Genomic DNA, 21,165 nt, shown 5'->3' on the forward strand with positions numbered 1-21,165 from the left:
AAGCTGTTAAACTACCTTCTGAAAAGTGAGCATTCTGTCTGTGTGTAAGCACACACTACTCATTTGTATCAAAACTGTAACCTATGAATATCAGCAGGTGGATTAGCATCAACTGCGGCTTTACAATCAGTATTGGGATCAGCATTAACATCAACCCTCTTTTTCAAGAGTGGCCATCATTCCGAGCTAATGGTGACATCGCTGGGTGGCCTGCCCAATGCAATCATTTTTCTGTAGCACACACTCTTGCACTTGCATTTATGGCCAGTTTTGCATTTATGGCCAGTTTAGATTGCCCATCTGGCAAACAGTTCGGTGGCTGTTGCATCTCATTTGTTAGCTCTCAAGGAAACCTTAACAAGGATGACTAATAGTTGATGGCACATGATAATGTAGAGGATGGATAAACTCAATTCATAATTTTTTCCCTCATCTCTGGATTTTTATTCAGAATGGTGGAGAGCAGCAGGACTCTATGCAAAAGAGTTCCCCCTGTAATCGCCCCAACAGCTAAGTCAGGCTTTCGGGTCTCTGACCAACAATTTTAATCTTTTAAGACGCTGCAGGTTCCTATTCTGCCTCCATGGAATTAGAGCCACAAGAACAGGATTGCCCTATGCAGTAGTAATAGCAAATCTGAACAATCTGCTGATTGGGGAACTACAGAGGAGGGTGGCTGGGGGGAGGACACAATAAATTGCCTTCTACAGAGACTTCTGCTGGGAAAGTGCTGGGTCAGTGAACCATCCCTCTTCTCTGTCTTATCATCCCCAAGATTTCCCCAAACCTGGGATCACCTCAGGGGGAAGTCTACATCATCCTTGTCCTCTATGCCTAGCACAGGCAATTCAAAAGGTGAGCCCACATGCTTGTGACAGACATAAGGGGGAAATGGAGATATACTGATATTAGAAAAGCAGTTGACAGACACTGCAGAAGACTTCCAGATTTCTCTCCCACTGTTCAACAAGTGAAATGGCCAATGGCCCAATCAAAAAAGCACATGCTCTAAATAAAGGATAACACTGAGGCAGTAGCAGGTAACAACAGAGGCATAAGCAGAACCACCTACATCAACAAGGCCAGTGTTGGCATTAACACTATGCTCAGTGCCAAAGCACTAGTATCAAATGCCAATACAACGATATACAAAGTTCAGTGCAGAGCCTGACCCCAAAACACCAACCCCACCACACGAATCAACAAAACCATCCAAGTGGCAACATCAATGCAAAGGTCATTAATATAGATGAAACACTCCTTAAAGTTGTCAACACTGGGGGTTGCTGAAGTCAAGACTTTGGTAATAGCAGACACATCATCTAATGCTGGCATTGGCACTGTACAGATCAAAACCAGAATCATGTGGGCCAGTTCAAAAAAACAGCAAGACTTAGCTGAAAAGGGGAAAGCAAAAAAAGAAGGGGCCTCTCATCACCCTGCAACTAGAAGGCAATGAGGTGAGGCAAAAGACATTGCAAAGTCTTGATATAGGTTTCCAGAAGCCTCTCAATCTATTTTAGAGAATGGAACAGAATACGACACTGACACCAATTGTGTTAAAGTAATTCTCTAAAAAACTGCTCCCTTGTTAACCAAGGAAGTTATACTGGATGAGATGATAAGCTTAGCATGCAAGCTATAAGAAACCACTCAAGATGCAGCAGGTACAACTACATAAGATTTGTGATTCTTGACACGTAGACCTAGAAAGAAAGGTCTGCACTTCTCAGTGTTATGTCTAAGGTTTCCTCTTTTGCTGTTTTGGAGAAAAATAACATTAGACTCAAATGTCCATCAACTGACCTAGCTCCAAGCTTCCTTCCATGTTGAGGGTTTGTCAGACCCAGTCAATAGCATTTTCTTTTCTATTAAAAAAGAACTTTGGCCTTTTCTCCAATCCAAGTGGGAACTGGTAATAACGGTTGGCAAACATTACATTTGCTGACAGTACATTTTACAGAAAGCTCACTCCATATTGCAGTTAGACCAGTCACAATATTCAGTAACAAGTTTCTGACTAAACATGCATAGACAAAAAATGCTTAAGGCCTACAGAGGAATACACTAAGAAAGAAAGTCAAAAAGAAAAGTAATGTGGCTTGTAATGAGAACTGCATGACTAAAAACATTAATATTTTTGGGGGCAAGAAAACAAGTGAAAGAAAAAAAAATACCACAATGTGATTTTTGCTGTCTTTGTCAGTTTCTCAGATATGACTGTTTTTTGGAAAGTCAGAAGAGACTTGAGAGAAAAAGTTTTCATACAGAGTAAAAGCAGAAGGGTTTAGTAGCCTAGGAAAGTTTTAAATAATGAACAGCCTACAACATTAACCATGCAGTAAATGGGGGATGGCTCTCCATATATGAGAGATCAACCGTTCAGGAGTATTATCTCTATAGAACGTACTTAAGATCAATTTTATGTTAAATATATAATTTCACAATAATCAAGAAAGATACACTTAAGAATAAAAATAATGCAAATCCTTTAGTAACCTAAAAGCTAAGAATGATAAACATGTGATACAGATCAGCCCAGATAATTTGCCAGCAATTTAAATAACTGAGTCCTGGACACAAACATGCAAGATTCTTGTATTTATTATACCTGGGAGTGGGATGAACTGACATGCTGAAAGCTTCTCATTGTCAATTCCTCATTACGTAAGTTGGCAGGCATTTGAGAACTCACCACCCCTTTATATGACAAAGCATTTCCTTTATAGTAACCATAAATTTCACCTCTTCCTCCTTCAGGCTTCATAGCAAATCCTAACAATAATGATCTACTTCTAAAACAATGAAGGAAACCGCATTCAATATCTCTTTTCTCCATATCACTAACTTAAAGGATCCTTGGATGCCCCTATTCACTAGGCAATAAAGCACAAACAAAAGCTCCTACAGTCTCTCAGCGTCAGTTCTCTAATGCAACACCTGGCACCATCTTGAAGCCTTCGTTTGCACTACACAATATTGCAGCCTTTGGTACTAGATATAATACCTTAAGTGAGCTTTCAGCGGTGAACAATGCAACATAATTATTACCTACCTTCCTCAACCACAGCCCTCTCTCTTTCTCCCTTCAGCACATTCTGGCAACCAGAAGGTGTTATTATTGGTGCACTAAAATCAACAAATGCTACTGTTCTAGATTCCATTCAAAGCTTGAAGACCTTTGAGGCATCACTCCCTTCAGCTTGCATAAAGACCTAAGGTTTCTCCTAACAACCAAATGTAAGTGCCTTTCTGGCACCAAAACATGCCACAGGACCCAAGCCAACATACAATTTGCTACAGCTATATTTTTTTTACTTTTACAATAGTAATTCACTGCCCATACATCATTAAACACATCTTGCTTCTGCCACAAAAATCAGAAATCACTTAATAGTCATAGCTGGTAACTGCCAATGCAACCACATACAGCTAATAGGAGCATGTACTACTAATGATCACATGATTACTAATGTGTACATATAAAACATGTTATTAAAATGAGAATACACAAGAAAACTCACCCTGTCCCCTTGCGGGTACTTTTTAAGCCTGACCAACACTTGTGGAATCTGAAAGAAAAAAATGAAAAATGTTCACTCAATGTCTGTGTTTAAACTGTTCAAACTCGAAACAGTGGCACCCAATCTCTGCAGTACATTAACCAGATTAAAATGGACCCTGCTAGCAAAGACACTTCTAATTTCTTTTAAAACATCTCCTTCATTTAATCCATTAAACATAATAAGATAGGGATGGGATGATTTTGCTGTACACTTTGTTGGTGAAGCCCTGAACGTAATATATACCAGCGGTCTGATTACCCATTTACTTTTATTTTACATATACGAACTAAGATAGTCCAACTAATAGCCCCTTTTCAGTGGAGGCCCTTACATGGTGAGGAATATCTAGATAAATAAACACAACGCATACTGAGACAGTTTAGTAATGGGTCACTATATCAAATCAGGGTAAGGAAGACATGAAAATTAAGCACACAAATCAGGAAAAGAGCCATCCTAATCAAACAGGATTGAAACCAAGGACCTTCAGTCAGCAAGACAGCTAAACACTTTATGAGGTTATGCTCTGCCAATTAACTCCTTTTCCAGATCTCAGGTGTGCCAATCAAAACCACAGCACTTGAAAGAACCATATCACTAATGACTTCCACACTATGCCCATCATGACGGCAAGAAGAAAGGACAGCAGGTATATTTATTCATGATGGATTTTCCTGAAAATGATCAGAGAGCTTTGCACTGCTCTAGTCATCACACTGATAAAGTTCTCATAATACAATTTGATGCATTCAGCTATTTAAAGTAACTTATGCAATTTTGGCACTCAATTTTTGTAAGAAAATGATGCAAAAAGTTGACTTTTTCCTGACTAATATAGTTCTGCCCACATAAAATCTGAACTGCCTGTCAGCATCCATGCAATGTAAAAAATATTCACCTCCTTGAGGTAGTAATGAATGAAAGTAAACTCAATTATTAAGGTTCATTTCAATGGCTACCTTAAGCTTAACGAAAGGATGAGTTCATGATACCCTGTTAACCATATAGAACGTCAAAGCAGGAAGGTTGTACACATAAGGCCTGTAATAGGTCCATAGGTAGGTACTAGGCTATCGGCCCAAGGGCCTACGTAAGTCTAGCCAACAAGGTTCCCTGGCTTACACCACCCAAGAAAGTTATTTTCCTGTGCCACTGTCAAGCAGAGACACAGAAGTGATCCCCGGGGTGTATTTCCTATTTCCCATCCAATCATCAAGATTTTTCTTGAAGAGTGCTAATGAAGAACTTTGCTTGACATAGATGGGTAGCCTGTTCCAGAGTATGGAAAGTCTCAGGAATCTATCTGTCCAACATGTCCTGTTTTGACAAGGTTTAGGTCCCTAGGAGCATGTAGCTCGGAGGGATTGGGATTTCTTTAGGTGTAGCATGTCCAACAGCTCTGGGGTTGACATAGCTTTATATGTTAGGCAGAGATCACCTCGAAGTAGGCGATATGCTACGGAGTAAAAATGGAGTTTTTGAGGCAGTCAGTGTAGGGCATTTGTTTGAGGCCAGTAATCCTCATTGTGAGGTACTTTTGTGGCCTTTCCAGCTGCACCAGATGTCTTGTGAGGTACATTCCAAAAGGGGCGTTGTACTCTATAATGGGTCTAATGAGTGTCGAGTAGAGGGAAACAATTACCTCTTTTCCTGGATGAGAACCCTTTTATTATGAGGTGTGCCACGTAGAAGGACTTCCTGACTACTGTGGCGATGTGACTATCAAAGGAGAGACTACTGTCCACCTGGGTCCCAAGGTCTCTTATCACACATTCGGTGTTAAGTAGATTGCTGCCTATGTGGTAGTTCATGGGTACAGAGTTTTTACCAAAGGGGATGACACTGCACTTTTTGGCATTGAGCTTGAGGTCATGGCTTTGACACCAGGCATCTATCTCAGCGAGGCCCTTCTGTAGGATGTCCACATCATTTTGGGACTAGAGTATGGCTCCTAGTTTGCAGTCATCTGCGAACTTCGTTAGCCAGAGGCCTTCTGTGTTAGCCTGTACTTCAGAGAAGTAGATACCAAACAGGAGAGGTCCCAGGACAGAACCCTGTGGTACTCCACTTGTTACTGCTTTGAGGTCAGATTTGGAGTCTGCAACTTTTACAGTGTGGGTTCTGTCAGTGAGCCAGTTGGCAATCCATCTTGTGAAGTAGGGATTTATACCAAGTTTAGTGAGTTTAGCTATAATTCCAGAATGGGGGATGGTGATGAAAGCCTTGGCGAGGTCAAGATAGGCTCTGTGAACTATCTTACCCTCATCTATGGCTTTGGTGTCTGCCTCAAAGAAGTCGATAAGGTTCAGGAGGCATGATCTACCTTTCACAAACCCAAACTGGGTGGGATCCAGAGTTTGGAGGCTGCCAATGTCTTTATTTATGAGTTCCATGATGATACGTTCCATGGCCTTGCAGACCAGGTTCGTCAGGCTAATAGGTCGATAGTTCCCGGGATCAGTGGTGGCTCCCCCCTTGTGCAGTGGGATAAATGTTGCTGTGCGCCATTCAGTGGGCACAAAGCCTGATGCGAGGCTATTATTGAACATGGTGCTTAAGTGGGGAGCCAAGTTCATTCTGAAATTCGTGTAAAACGCAGCCTGGAATGTTGTCCGGTCCCATGGATGCTGTGTTTTTGGCTTTAGAGAGTGCAGCTTTTACCTGCATAGTTGTGATTACAGGGACTCTGCATTCTTCCTGTATAGATATGGGCCTTTTAGGGGGGTGAGGAGGGGGGTAAACTTAGCACTGAACCTATCTTCCAGGATGTTGGCAATATCAGTTAATTCTGTAATTTTCGTGCTGTTGTGCTGTAACTCAGAGCAGATCTGGGTGTTGCCATTGAGATTCTTGACAAAGCTATAGAATGCTTTGTGGTTGTCCTTAGAATTAGTGACAATTTTGTTTTCGTAGCTAGCTTTGGAGGATCTTATAAGGGATCTCAGTTTCTTATTGAGGCTGACTAGGGAAGCTCCTCCACTCATGGGATTTTATTCTCTTTTGCAACAGTTTCTTCCTTCTGTTGTACAGTTTGTTTATGGCAGGGGACCACCAGATTGGCTTCCTTTTTTTGGAGGATAGCATTGTGGTTCTGTTTGGGATAGCACGATCCATGCACTCGTGTAAGTGCTTATAGAGTGCATTTGTGTAGGATTCAGCAGTTGTAACTGTATTGTCCATCTGCATGGGTGTCATGAAGTTCACCACTTCTGTCTGAAACATGAAGTTGGCTTTGGAGATTTTTTTTTTACTGTGGTTTCCTTAATGGGGGTGGGGGTGGGATATGGACATCAAGGGTGATTAGCTTATGGTCAGATCGGACCAACGAGGAGTTGACTTCAGGTGTGGAACACCGGTCACTCATGATGGTAATGACTAGGTCTAGGATATTGTTGCCCCTGGTGGGGGTGTGGATAAGTTGATCCAAGGCATTGGAGTTTATGAATTCCAGAAAGCGTTGAGCTAAGGAGCTGGTACACGAGTAGTTTTCCCAGTTAATGGTGGGGTAGTTAAAGTCACCCATTATTAGGGTGTTTGGTTGAACCCTAATATTTTCCAGTACATCATGAAAAGAGGAGTGGGAATCCTAGGGCATGGTGGGGGATCTGTAGCAAGCTACAATTTGGATTGCAGTTTTGCCCAAAGTTAGTTGCACTTGGATAACCTCAGATGCATTATGCTGAGCAACTATAGCCTGGAGGTGTGGATATCCTTAATGAATATGGACACACCTCTGCCTTTGGTGTTTCGGTTCAGGTTACATGGCCGAAAAGTGTGGTATGAGTTATAGCCTGGTAGTGCAGGGGTGCTCTCTGGTGCCTTGAACCAGGTCTCAGTCACTGCACAGATATCGATGCTCTCCATTTTAAGGAGTGCATTGAGTGAGTGCATTTTGAGATTTAGACTTCTATCACTGAGTAGCATTGCCCTCAGTTTCTGCTTGCCTGTTTCTGTTACGGTGGTGAATTTGTTACTTGAACCTTGCCTAAAAAAGGCACTATAGGGACAAGAACCTTAGCCAGTATCCAGAATCTCAGGGGCGACAGGTGCAGGCCATCTGTGGCAAAGCATCGTGGTCTGTTGACCATGTCATCCCAAGCAGACAGATACTGGATCCTCTTAGAATGACACCAGAAGCTTAGCCAATTGTTGAAGTCAATCATTTTGTCCTTGTACTGCGGTATCATTCTGGGCGATGGCAGAATGCTACTCAGGGCTAGGGTCATACCTGCCTGCGCTACAAGATCAGAGAGCTCTTCCATATCTCTTCTCATGTAGTCCAGGGAAGTATGTCTCAGGTCATTCACACTAACATGGACAATGACAGGGTCATATTTGTACTTGTTGTAGAGTGACCTGAGTGCATGGGTTATGTGGCGGATCCTGGCACCCGACAGGCAGCTGACAGTAACCTTCCCCTTATCTAGCCTGGTGAGTGGAACATCAGTGTGCCGGACTAGAGAGTCACCTATGACTAGTGTGTTTGGTACGTTGTTTTGCCTTATTGGCTGTGGTTGAGTGGCACACTGAGTCTGTGGGCTATGTGTCATTTGGGTTGTGTTGGGGAATGGAGGTTGCTTGCGCTTCTGCTTTGGAGGTCTCTGTTGCATAGACAGATTATTATTGAGAGCCTCCGTGAATGTTTTTGTGTTACTATGTGCGGATTTTGGTGGTGTAGATTTAGTGAGACTATGAGGAGTGTGTTGTGGTGCAAATGTTTACCTTCTCCTCATGACTGTCAAGTTCAGTCTTGGTTGGAGAGAGCTTTACCTCCAGTTTGGCTAGATAAGTGCATCTCTCACAGGTTGTAGTGTTGGGTGGTAGGAGGAGAGGGTTGTCTGTGTACATGAGGCAATTTCTACATTGCCTCAAGATGCTCAGATTCATCAGATAGACAGGAGAGAACACTGGGAGCTGACCCTTGGACATGCCTGAATAAAAAAACTATTTTCCTCTAGATAAGTGAGGAAAGTGAGCACAAGAGCTGTTTTTCTCTAAGCAAGTGAGAAAAGTAAGTACAAAAACTGTTTTCCTCTAGGTAATGAGGAAGATTGAGTGCTATAGTAATTAGTAGCTTATTTAGTGATTACAAGTTCTGAACAAGTGCTGAGCACGAATAAGCAAATCTAAGTGCTAAAACTAAGAATCTGTATCTGCACTAGACGAGTTACAGGACAGAAACAAGTGCAAATGCAGGCTTTCAAATCAGAAAGTTGAGAGAGAGATGGAAGAGATTGCCCAAACGGCCAATAACTACAACATCTGGGCCAGAACCACTCCTTATGTGGTAGACAGGTTACCTAGTGCTTACTACTCCCACAGATAAGTTAGAAGGCTTCCCTCCGCCACAGAAAGGCTTTGGGGGGGGGGCTCAGAAGCTTACATACAGTCCTGGATACAGCAAGTCTGTATCTGGAACACTAGTTACAGGAAAAGTAGAAAACAGGCTTACAGTTTTTTTGTTTACAGAAAAGTAGCAAAAATAGTAGTAAAAATAATTCACATGCAGTGCAAGCTAGCACACTTGAGTATGTAGCAATATTAGACCAAACACAGTTTAAAAATGCAATTAAATTAAAAAGGACTAAAAGCAAGTGCAGAAATAGTTTATTAGGTAGAATGTGGTAAAGAGATGGGACTGGGGGAGTGTCCCAGATCAAATCTACAGTGGGGCGGGCAACTGCAAAAGCCACCAAATTTAAACTACAAGCCAAAAATAGAGAGGATGGGTGGGACAAAACAGTTTCAACAGAGATCTAAGCAACAACTAACAGTACAAACTCTAAAACCAAAAAAATATACTCAGCTCTGTATATTTGCAGACAGTTTTGGAAGGCAGTCTCTCAGAACACAGGTTCCAGCAATTAAATGCAGGCTGTTACTAATAGGTTTAATTTTATGCAAGTGATCCTTGAGTTAGATAACACATACGCTGTAAAAAACAGTTATACAAACTGAAGACACGGCAGAAAATGGGGGGGGGGGCACTTTCAACAGATATCTAAGCAGCAACTAACAGTACAAACTCTAAAACCAAACAAATATACTCAGCCCTGTATATTTGCAGACAGATTGGAAAGCAGTCTCTCAACACAACAGTTTCAACAGAGATCTAAGCAACAATTAACAAACTCTAAAACCAAAAAAATATACTCAGCTCTGTACATTTGCAGATAAGATTGGAAGGCAGTCTCTCAGAACACAGGTTCCAGAATTTTTCTTCTTACAGAAGTGACAGTCATTGGAAACAGTTTTTCAAGATAGGTAACAGAAATCAGCCTTAAGAGTGGGCTAAAGAAGAAGAAAGGTTAACTTTTCTAAAACAAAATACAAATTCTAAGTAGGTACAAAATCCTTGAAATGAGGTCGAATTTGGGAAGTTTCTCTCAAGAAAGCACTGCAGACCTATAGGAAAGCCAAAGCTAATGTGCTGAAGCCATAATGGAAGCAGGATGCAGCAGCAGGGTGAATCTTCACAGAAGAGTAGCTTAGGCCAGTATCAAAAATCTTGAAGAGAGAGACTCAAACTCTAGCCACTGGCACTATAAAAGGGTTCAGCCCAAGTAGCCTAAAATGCAAACATTTCCATTTACTTTTGCACATTCATCTAGAACTCTGACTCTGAAAAGAGGTGAATATTTGAATCATCTCAGGCAAATATGAACAGCCCCTGGACATTACTTGAACTGAAGTAACAATGAGATTAAGAGAGGGGATTTAGAGCCCCAGGAGACATTTACTGGATGGGTAAGTCAGCACTGTTTTCCAGAAGATGACACCACAGCACACAGAACTACACCTGCCGAGGCAGGAAAGTGGTTACGAGAATGACTGTGGACTTGTTCTGCCTAGCTTTCTGAACGAAGTTTGTAATAATGGAAAATTAGAGGACATAATATACCTACAGGGGGCCATTTCTGGATGGCAGCATCTCAGATATATTCTCCCAGTGAAGTCATATGAAAATAGAAGTTTTTGCACTTGGCACTAGTCCCGGTTGCAGAGGTGTCACGGCAAGGTTACACCCAATGATGAAAGAGCTTCATTGCAGTGAGGCTGACGAACCATACATGATGCATCAATAAATAATGAATGAGCCTGTCCATCAGACAGCTGGCTCCCCCCAGAATCTTGAATGGCTATTAGAAAGTGGTCCATTTACATAGGCCAGTCTCATTCTCTCATCGCTACTCAGAAGGGATAGGAGGGAGTTCCAGCATCAAGCCCAACTACAGCAGCCAAACCTCAGAGACTAACACCAACTAACCGACCAAGCCCAACTCTAATTCTTAAGTGTCTCAAGATTAAGGGCTTGAAAGATGAACAAGGACAGACCAGCAATAACCCTCACAGGGTCTGCAGCAAATGAATCCAAATAGCCAGCTCCAAACCCCAGGGTCATAGACACTCCCAGCACTGACAGCAGCTGTACCATAGCCATGAAAGCAAAGCTTACTTTGAAGGCACTCAACTGGCCTCAACACATCTGTTGACAATGCTACAAACAACTGAAGGGTCATGACTGGCCTCATCAGAATCAGCACCAAAACAATGGACAGAAAGATGCGTGTCTGTCAACTATTATACCCAAGGTGGAAGAGGACAGAAACATTTCCTGCTGAGCCTTAAGAAAAGCCTTCATCACCTTCTCATACTCAATTATCATCAACTTTAACTAAGCATTATATAAAGGACTTGAAAGACCTAATGGACTGTGATCTGGAGGGACATGTCTTCCTGACCTCAGAGTTTGAGAAACACTTGCATCATCATTCTAACAGGACTATGTCCATAATTACTACTGGCAGCATATAAGAAGAAATAAGCCTTAACTGTGGCCCAGACAAATTAACTTTGATTAGTTGCTTGGGAGCTTGATATTGCAAGGCAGGAATAATGGCAGTATCTGTGCTGAGGATGGAAGGTAGTAGTGTGGGTGGCTCTCTAATGGAGGTCTGGCAGAGGCCACAGCTCAGACACAAGTAACAGGACTGGGAAGGGAGGAGGGAAGACAGACAAAGGGCATGGCTGTGATATGGGTCCAAGGTGCGGGCATGTGTTCAAATTTGTTCTCCATGGTCATTCGTCCATCACATAACGATGTCAACATGTGAGAGAAGGACTTTAAGCCAAGAAAAATACACTGTGAGCACCAGTATGATCTCCCCTGCCTACCCAGTCTCGTTCCACTTGCCTGACAAGCCTAATACCCTGTATGCCTGTGGAAGGAGAAGGGGTAACTCTGCCCAAGTGCTCTCCCAAGCAGGAGCACTTTGATGGTGTTAGGTCATATCAGGGAGGTGCCAGGGTGGAATTCAATGAAGTCATGGATAATAAGGGTAGGCAGGACTTGAAATCAATGGCAGTACTCCCAGGCCAAAAAAAAAAAGCAAACAAAAACACTACTGGTAACTAAACACTAAGGAGAAAAATACAAAGTGGCAGTGAGCATTGTGGTGTCCCCTATCACGGGCATCTTCTATACAGAACTAGAAGAAACACGAAACATCTCCATCAGTGTCACTGTACATTTCTCTCACACTATTTTTTCTGCCTCTAGAGATGGTGAGTCTGACCTCAGGTAAGGCCAGAGGTCAAAGCCTTTTTAAAGCTGGATGTGGAGCAATAATTGAACCACATAACAATAACTTGTTCTATCATCTGTGGTTTGAAAGGAGTCCGTGACATTTGCAAATCATTCAGTGTCCCTCCCACAAACAAGTAACACAACATGGCAGCATTTTATGTCCACATTTAGAACACTCTGCAAATGCAACTGTCCATTGCCAAAAAAGCAGTAAAACCAAACCCAAAATCAATACTAATACCAGGAAAAAAAAGTACAGTTTTGTACCTACCATAAATGTAGATGTTCGAGTGCTCATACAGCTGCAGTCATAACAGATGGGTTATCCTGCCTTCAGGCGGGTCCTCGGTCGGCCGAATTCCCAAGTCTAGGTCCGGCGTCGGTTGTCGTCGCTTCTTCCCTGACGTCAGTGCGTCAGGGGTATAAAAGAGGCAGCCGACGCCATTTTCTTCAGTTTTTTCTTGCCCCAGATGTCAGGTGCCCCCAGAAGGAAGGCAAACATAATGTTATGCAAAGATGCAATGTTGATAAATCAAAAACAGTAGTTGCAAGCAAATACACCATAAAAGAATACCCCAAAAAAGTTACATGAAAAGTGTTTGTCATAAGGCCTGTCCTAAGAGGGGTTGGAAGGAGGGAAACCTGGACTGCAGCTGTATGAGCACTCGAACATCTACATTTATGGTAGGTACAAAACTGTACTATGTTCATCGTGCATACAGCTGCAGTCATAACAGATGGGTAGAATCCCAAAGCTAAGTAAGGGTGGTAGGCACTAAGTGGAACTAGGAGGGGCTAGGATGCCCTGCAGGACTGCTGTGGCAAAGCCCGCTCTAGATTTTGGGTATAGTGGGAGGTGATAGGAGAAAGTGTGCACTGAACTCCAGGTGGCTGCTTCCAAAATGTCCTTGGTAGGGACCCTCCTGAGGAAGGCTGCAGAGGTAGCTGTGGCTCTGGTGGAGTGGGATCTGATGCATGCAGGCACAGTTTTTCCATGAAATGAGCAACAAAAGCGTATGCAGTGGGCTATCCATTTTGGAATTGTCTGTTTGGAAATAGCCTTTCCCTGAGCACCTACAGCATAGGACACAAAGAGTTGCTCAGATTTCCTGAATGGCTTTGTTCTGTCCAAGTAGTAACGTAGTTGTCTGTGAATGTCCAAGGAATGTAGTAGTCTTTCCCCTTTGTTTTGTGGATTAGGATAAAAGGTAGGTAAGTGGATAGTCTGATTCAAAGCTACACTGGATACTACCTTTGGCATAAAGGTAGGATTGGTTCATAAGGAAACTCTGTCCTGATGGAAAATGATGAATGGTTGCACAGTCATGAGGGCCTGTAGCTTCGAAACCCTGCGTGCTGAGGTGATACCCAGAAGAAAGGCTGTTTTCCATGACAAGTACTGTAACTCTGTTGAAGAAGCTGGCTCGAAGGGAGGAAGGGTCAGCTTTTCCAATACGTAGTTGAGGTCCCAAGCAGGGACTGGTGGTTTCCTTGGGGGTTTTATATTCTTTACCCCTCTGAGGAACTGCCTTAAGAGAGGGTGAGAGAATAATGGAGGATCTGTGTTGTATTGTGCCGAAATGGCTGAAGCGTGGATCTTGATGGAGGAGAAGGAAAGTCCATTGTTTAACATCTCAGCTAGGTACTGTAAAATTTGAGGAATATTTATTACCCAAGGATTCTGTCCCTTTTCGAGATTCCAGGCATAAAATCGTTTCCATTTGGCAGAGTAAGCCTGTCTAGTCGTAGGTCTTCTGGCTTCCAAGATGACATCCTGCACCTCCTTGGAGAGTAGAAACTGTTGGGAAATCAAGGAATTCTCCATGCGGCTAGATTTAGAGTTTTGAGATGGCTGTGATGGGTTTTGTAGTTGTGCTGGGACAACAGAAGAGGGACTAGAGGTAGGATCCATGGTGGGGAGTGTGTCAGGCTCCTCAGGAGCGGATACCAGTGTTGTCTTGGCCAGTCTGGAGCGATGAGAATCATTTTCGGCCTCTCTGCTCTGGCTTTTAATAGAACTTTGGGTAGCAGAGGAAGAGGCGGGAAGGCATAGACTGTCAGTGTTGCCCAATTGAAGGAAAGTGCGTCCACTTTCCAGGCCTGTGGATGATAGGTCCTTGAACAAAATTTTTTCAACTGGCAATTTCTGTGGGTAGCAAAGAGATCTATGTCTGGCTGTCCCCATGCCTGAGTTATCTTTGTGAAAAGTTGAGGATGCAACTTCCATTCGTGTGGATCTGTCATATTTCTGCTTAGGTTGTCTGCCAGTTTGTTTTCCTTCCCTGGCAGGAATTGTGCCTGCAGTTGAATTTGCAATTCCAGTGCTGTGTTCCATAGGGTCATGGCTTGCCTGCACAGGGGGTATGAATGAGTTCCCCCCCTGTTTGTTTATGTACCACATCACTGTAGTGTTGTCTGTCCTTATCAATAGCTGGCCTGGATGCAGTAGGTCTTTGAAGGTCATAATAGCCTTTTGCACGGCTAGCATTTCCTTTTGGTTGATGTGGAGGTGCTTCTCTTTTCGGGTCCATTTTCCCCTGAATGCACTGATCTGTCATGTGTGCTCCCCAGGCGTAGTCTGAGGCGTCTGTTGTGATGATTTGAGTTGCTGGAGGTACACAGAAAAGAAGACCTGTGTTTCTTTGGCAAGCTTGAGCCCACCACAAAAATTCCTTTTGAAGGCATGGTATGAGTGGGATAATAGTTTCCAAGCTGTGGCTGTGTTGAGACCATAAGTTTTTCAGGTACCATTGAAGTTTCCTCATATGCAGCTTTGTACATGGGATTAGTAGTATGCAAGATGCCATGAATCCCAGAGCCTGCAGGATTTTCCTTGCAGTTAGCCTGGTGTAAGTTGCCATTTTTCTGAAGTATTGAGACAGTTGCCCTTGCTTGTCTGGCGTGAGGTAGGCCATCTGGGTGGTTGTATCCAAGCTGGCACCCAGGAAGAGTATTTGTTGAGAGGGTATTAGTTTTGATTTCTTTTTGTTGACTGTGTATCCCAGGAAGTTCAACAGGTTTATTACAAATGCCAGGTGCTGCAGTAGTATGTCCTTGCTGTCCGCTTGGATCAGGCAGTCGTTCAGATATGGGTAGATTTGTATCCCTTGTAGTCTGCAGAAGGCGATTACTGATGCCAGGCATTTCGTAAACACTCTGGGCGCAGTAGATAAGCCAAAGGGCAATGCAGAGAATTGGTAATGGGTTGAACCTGCAAGAAATCTGAGGTATCTTCTGCAATCTTGTCTGATAGGGACATGCAGGTATGCCTCCTTGAGGTCCAATGTTACCAGCCAAGACTCCTTGCCTAGCATGGGAAGAAGTTGCGGTAATGTGAGCATCTTGAATTTTGGCACCTGTAGATATGTGTTTAGGATGGATAGGTCTAAGATAGGTCTCCAATCTTTGTCTTTCCTCGGTACCAGGAATAGTCTGGAATAAAACCCTTGACCTTGTTCTTTTGCAGGTACCTCTTGAATTGCTTTCATGTCTATGAGAGCTGAAATTTGTTTTTGTGCCTCTGCCCTTTGATTTTGTGGCAGGTTTGGCATGCCTCTCATTTTTGGAAGGGTATGAAAGTGGAACCTGTAGCCTCTGTCTATAATGTCCAGAATCCATTTGTCTTTTGTAACAATATGTCAATTTTTTGAGAATAATGTCAATTTTCCACCCAAAGGTGCTGCCATTAAAGCTTTGCTTGGCAGGTGTAGGGGGAAGTCATTGTGTCTGTTTTCTAAAAGACTGTGATCTATCTTCTCCACCTCTTGGGGTTGGTGCTTGCCACTGTCTGGCTCTGAAGAATCCTTGAGGTTGCCCTCTGCCCCTTGGGCGCCTGTATCTGCCCCTTTGAGGTCTGCCCATGGCTGGAAAGGACCAATTTTTTGAAGGCCAGTTTCTGATGAAACGTGGAGGCTGTACCTGCAGGAAATCTTTCACTGTTTGCATTGATTTCGCTTTTTCCTCCATTTTCTTTAGCACCTCCTCAGCTTTAACACCAAACAATACATCTTTTTGAAGAGGTGCATCTAATAATTTAGCTTTGACATGATCTGGTAAGATTTGCTCTTTGAGCCAAGCATGCCTACGTATAACAGACCCCGTAACAGCAGCTCTACATGAGGCCTCTAAAGCATCAAAACCACACTGCAAGGTATGTTTACCCACTTGCTCTGCACCATGCAACAAATCCTGCAACTCTTTTAAATCTGGTTGTTCTGGTTGTGTCATCTTGCTTTTCAGCTGAGATATCAGAAACTGTTGATACTTTAACATATGGAACTGACAGTTTAATGCCCTCATGGTTAAAGTGGCCGAGGTGTACACCTTTTTCCCCCACCTTTCTAAAGCTCTGGAATCTCTCTCTGAAGGTAATGGATTTTTAGCAGTAGAGGCCATAATTCCCTTGGGACCCTGTGAAATTGTTTCTGGGTTAGCAGTATGGCTTTTTCATAGGAACTGGTGAGAATCAGGAACCCGGTAATACCTGTCTGGTTTAACAGGAGCTGGAGGCAAAGAATCAGGATTAAGGCTGGCTTCTGTGTGCACATCATCCAATATATCTAAAACAGGAGGGATAGCCAGAGGCCTATGCTGGGGGAGCAGAAGAAATTCCCTGAGTCTTTTCTTGGAATCTGAATAATCTTGGCCTTCCCAGTGAAAGTGTTCCCTCAATGTATGCAGGGTTTCCCCAAAAGAGAAGTCCTCGGGGGGGGGGGGGGACTGAGGGAATAGACTCCTCAGCATCAGAGTCTTCGAATGGAGAATAGGCATAATCCTGGTCCTCAGATAGTTCTGAGGTAATAGAAGCTTGGTCTGAGGAAGGGTAGTCTTCCTCTAGTCTGGGCCTTTTGTCAGAGGGGGGATGAGAACCCCTGATAAGAGTAATCAAATCCTCAGCCATTTTAAGCATCTGTTTTTTAGGCATGGTGCCTTGAGAGGGGGTCTGAGGAACCTGTTTTTTGGTTTTCATGGCTGCTTTAGATTTAGTGAAGGCTTTAATAGAGAAGGAGGAAGGCCTGAAGACCCCTTGAGAAATGGCAGGCCTGTCTAAATTCTGAGTTTCCCCGCCAGGAGTGGCGTCGGGATCTGTAGTAGGAATTGGGGCCGAGGAGCCTGCGCCCTCGGGTACTGAAGACACCGGTAATGCATTGTCATCGGTACTCAGGGGCTGCGTAGGCGCCTCACTGAGTACCAGAGAACCGGTAGTCGGCCTTAGCGTGGTTTCAGTAGGAGGTGCGGACCTCGTGTGTCGGTCCTTATCTTTGCGTTTTTTGCTCAAAACTGGAGTCTGAGTATCCGACGACATAATATAATTAAATTTTTTGCCAAAAAAGTGAAGGGCGAACTCCGCCCGACACTTAATAGTGCGCTTATTGAATCTAGCACAAAAACGGCAGGCCGAGACGTCGTGGTCTGGGCCTAAGCAAGGTATACAGAAAGAGTGGAAATCCTTATGCGGTATTTACTTCCCACATGAAATGCAATTATTAACTTTGTCTGACATCGGTCTGAGGCAAGAAAAGTTTCCCCAACGGGGTACTTAGCTTTCAAGAAGACTTCGGCTGAAATACTTTCGTAAATCTCAGGAGCTAGCCGACTGGCACTTGCGAACTGCTTCTGCTTCTGGCACCGCGCGGGAAGAAAGACTGAAGAAAATGGCGTCGGCTGCCTCTTTTATACCCCTGCCGCACTGACGTCAGGGAAGAAGCGATGACAAGAATTCGGCCGACCGAGGACCCGCCTGACGGCAGGATAACCCATCTGTTATGACTGCAGCTGTATGCACGATGAACATCAAAAACAGTCTTTTTTGAAAAGGAAAGAATGAGGGCATTAACAATTTCTGAACCATCCAAAAAATACTACATCTCTATATGTGGCACAGCAGTACAAGAAAGAAGCAGCTGAACAATGAGCAAATGAAACATTTTTTAAATATGGGGAAAAAAAACACCTACTAGAGGCAGCACAGTAGTACAACTGGCAGTGTTGCTGCCTCACAGCAAGAGGTTTTCCAATTCACTTCTCATCTGAGATGTCTTCTCTATGTCATTTGCATGTCCTCTGTGTTCACATGGGTTTTCTCCAGGTGCTCTGGTTACCTCATACATTCTACAGACATACAGTAGGTGTACACAGGAGTCTAAAACTGCCCATAGTTGTGGGTGCGTGCATGTGTGGTACGGAATAAAGACCTGGCAACCTACTTTCATCTCTCTACCGCTGCCTTGAAATCTTCATGGAAACAGGTGGTTGTCCACACTGTCACTCTAGAAGACATATGCAACTCGTAAGATAGTGAGAGAGGTAACTGCAAAGCCAAAAAATATAAAGTAGCATAAAGGTAAGACAATAAAAAATGCTGAGGCATAGGAGATATGAGAATATCTGAAAAGGTTTGACCTGTTCTATTGACCAGAAGTAAGAACACACAAGAATGAGTTAACAAATGAAGAAATGAGGCTGACATGTGCACGTTTTGCTCACAGAATTCATTACTTTAATACTTAAGTAGCTGGAAAGGTTTTCTCCAATACAAGCTTCTCAAGCAGCAAGACAGATCTGGAGAATGAGTTAGTTGGTGGGGCATTACAGGCAGAGGGGATGTGTTAGCAGCCTGGGACAGTTACAGATGCCAAATTAACTGAAATCTTGCAATTTCAGTTCTGTTGGTTATCAGGAATAGGCCTCCTCATGCCAAATCCTACTGCTACTCTAGCTGAATGCTTATAAATTCGGTCATGACAAATGATTTGACCACATGGTAGTATTTGGGTATCTGAACTATGCTGATTGAGTCATGTTTCTGAAATATCAATTACATCAAGGTACACTAAGAGACTCAATCGTAGATCATGGTAACCTTACTACTAACACTATGGGCACTGAAGTGACTGAAACCAGATGCATGTTTCCAGAAAAGTAGTCCTGGGTCACAGCATGATACTGTTTTGAGCAGGAGACGGTTTAGAGGAAATGTCACTGCAATTAAGAAGAAACTGTTTTGGCAACAAGTTTTGTGAAAACATTTTAGGTCAGAACAAGGGACAGTATCCTGGCAGTATATGAAGAGGACAGTCAAGTGTCAAGACAGATTTCAGTCCTCATACCACCAATGGGGTTGTCATTCCTGTTACAAAAGATTTCTTTGGTTAAAACTAAAAAGCTATTTTGTACCATCAGAGTCCTAGAAGCCTGAAATCATACCTTTTCTCAACCACTGTGGGGTAACAAGGAGAAGAAAGCTGTAGGAAGTCACATTATTTTTTCTGCCACAGGATGCAGTACACACCCACCACTGTTTTATTTGTTGTGTTACATGAAGCACACGATGGAAAGGAAAGTATTTCCCCAAGTGGCAAAAAGTCAATGTTCACAGTGTCAAGCTCCAGTTAGACACAAATGGCTCAAAAACCCCAGCTCCAGGCCAAGATGGAGCAGTCATTTAGGGACTCATGAAGTGTTAAGAGGTTAAGAGTGACCTTCCTCCCTCTCTCTTTCTCTGAAAAGTCCATTGCCAGACCTACATCCCTTCTCAGCAAGTGGGAGGCTTATATATGCGTGTTTTTTTCTTCTTCTTTTTTAATATAATAGAATTGTTGCCACACGAAAGAAGCAGCAGCTCCAGAAGTAAATTTTCTTTCCAGAACAATCAAAGCCCAGAGTAACATGTGCAGTTCCAAATAGTCAATATAAACTCCCCTTCTTCAGGGTAACATCTTCACCTGACTGCTGAAGTACAGATGAACTCTGCCAGCAAGGCACCCAACCCCAGGAACTCTGATGAATTTTCCAGACCCTCCTTGGTAGCACAGCTAAATAGCCACCACTTCACAGACTAGCAAAAAAGGCATACACCCAAGAGTCTGCTGAAGGGAATCAACAGCAGCCAATAATCCTGGGTAGGGAAAAATAATGAATACTTCCCCTAAAAGACAAATGGCACAATGGTCAGCAGACTACATGCTCAGGAAACAGTGGATATACCAAACAACCATGGTTTATATTGAAAATGATGTCAACCCAGAGCAAACGAAAGCCACTGATGTATCAGATGACCATACAACAACCACCATCCAATAATCCTGCAACAAAAAGAGCACTGTTCCTTGCACAACTGAGCATCCAAAAGTACTAGATGCGCTTAATGACATCAGTGTGGTCCAGGTAAGCACTGAAGCCTACTTTCCTATCACAACTAAAATGCAACAGTAGAACTGATGGCCTCATTCAAAGGACAGCCAGCTTTAACAGATCTTTAGAGGAGAACATTCCTGGCCTGTTGCAAGAAATCTCCAGAGATACTGTGTCTTAAATATTCTCCCATGGTCCATCTTGTTTTGCCCTCCTTCATGTTATACAGAACTTCTAAATATGCTTCTGGTTAGGTTTGTAGTGGTCTGCAGACTGACTGTCAATAAACTTATCACATATGGCCTCTGGCAACAGATCTTCATACAAAGCATAGCTTCAGAATAAAGTTGTGGACTGTTGCAGGTGATCACTAGAGATAGCATGGCTACAGAATGCGGCTGTTTTTGACGATGGATTTAAGACCTAAAAATGTGGCTGACCATAATGGTTCTTCAAATCCTACAATGTCAAAATGCAAGGGGAGCTGTAGCTGGAGCCAGGGGAGTTGTTTTCCAGGGCAACTTAGTAAACACCACCGGGGACAGCAGATTACCATTTAACATCTGAAGGCCCCTACTTAATCTATACAAGGCAGGTTTCTTTTTCCTTCTTTTGTTTTTTTATCAAGGGACTGGTATGTCTAGAAATACGGCTGATGTAGGGTTGCACATACCTTCCATGGTAAAGAGAGGTCTTTTTGTTTTTCTTCTGAAGGTAAACATGATGCTGTGATGGCTAGTTGAACAGTATAACAAGAATGGCCTACCATGGTTTCTGCAACATATCTATACCACTCACTACAGGCAAATGTCAGAGCCTACAACCCCTGCCAAAGCATTAGTGCTGTCAGAATTACCATACTCCACATAGCAGATAACC

The 21,165-nt window shown here is 43.2% G+C and overlaps 1 protein-coding gene across 1 annotated transcript in view; it reads right to left on the reverse strand.

The window, feature by feature from the left end:
• The window catches only part of MED24 (mediator complex subunit 24), a 1,193,465-nt gene that overhangs the window by 918,761 nt on the left and 253,539 nt on the right, over positions 1–21,165 (reverse strand). Inside the window, exon 10 of the mRNA XM_044055033.1 lies at positions 3,525–3,572. Within this exon, the coding sequence (XP_043910968.1) occupies positions 3,525–3,572 (48 nt within the window). The remainder of the gene's footprint in view (positions 1–3,524; positions 3,573–21,165) is intronic.

Source organism: Protopterus annectens, chromosome 13.part0 (genome assembly GCF_019279795.1).
Source record: "Protopterus annectens isolate FY-2018-M chromosome 13.part0, PAN1.0, whole genome shotgun sequence".
Lineage (NCBI taxonomy): Eukaryota > Metazoa > Chordata > Ceratodontiformes > Protopteridae > Protopterus > Protopterus annectens.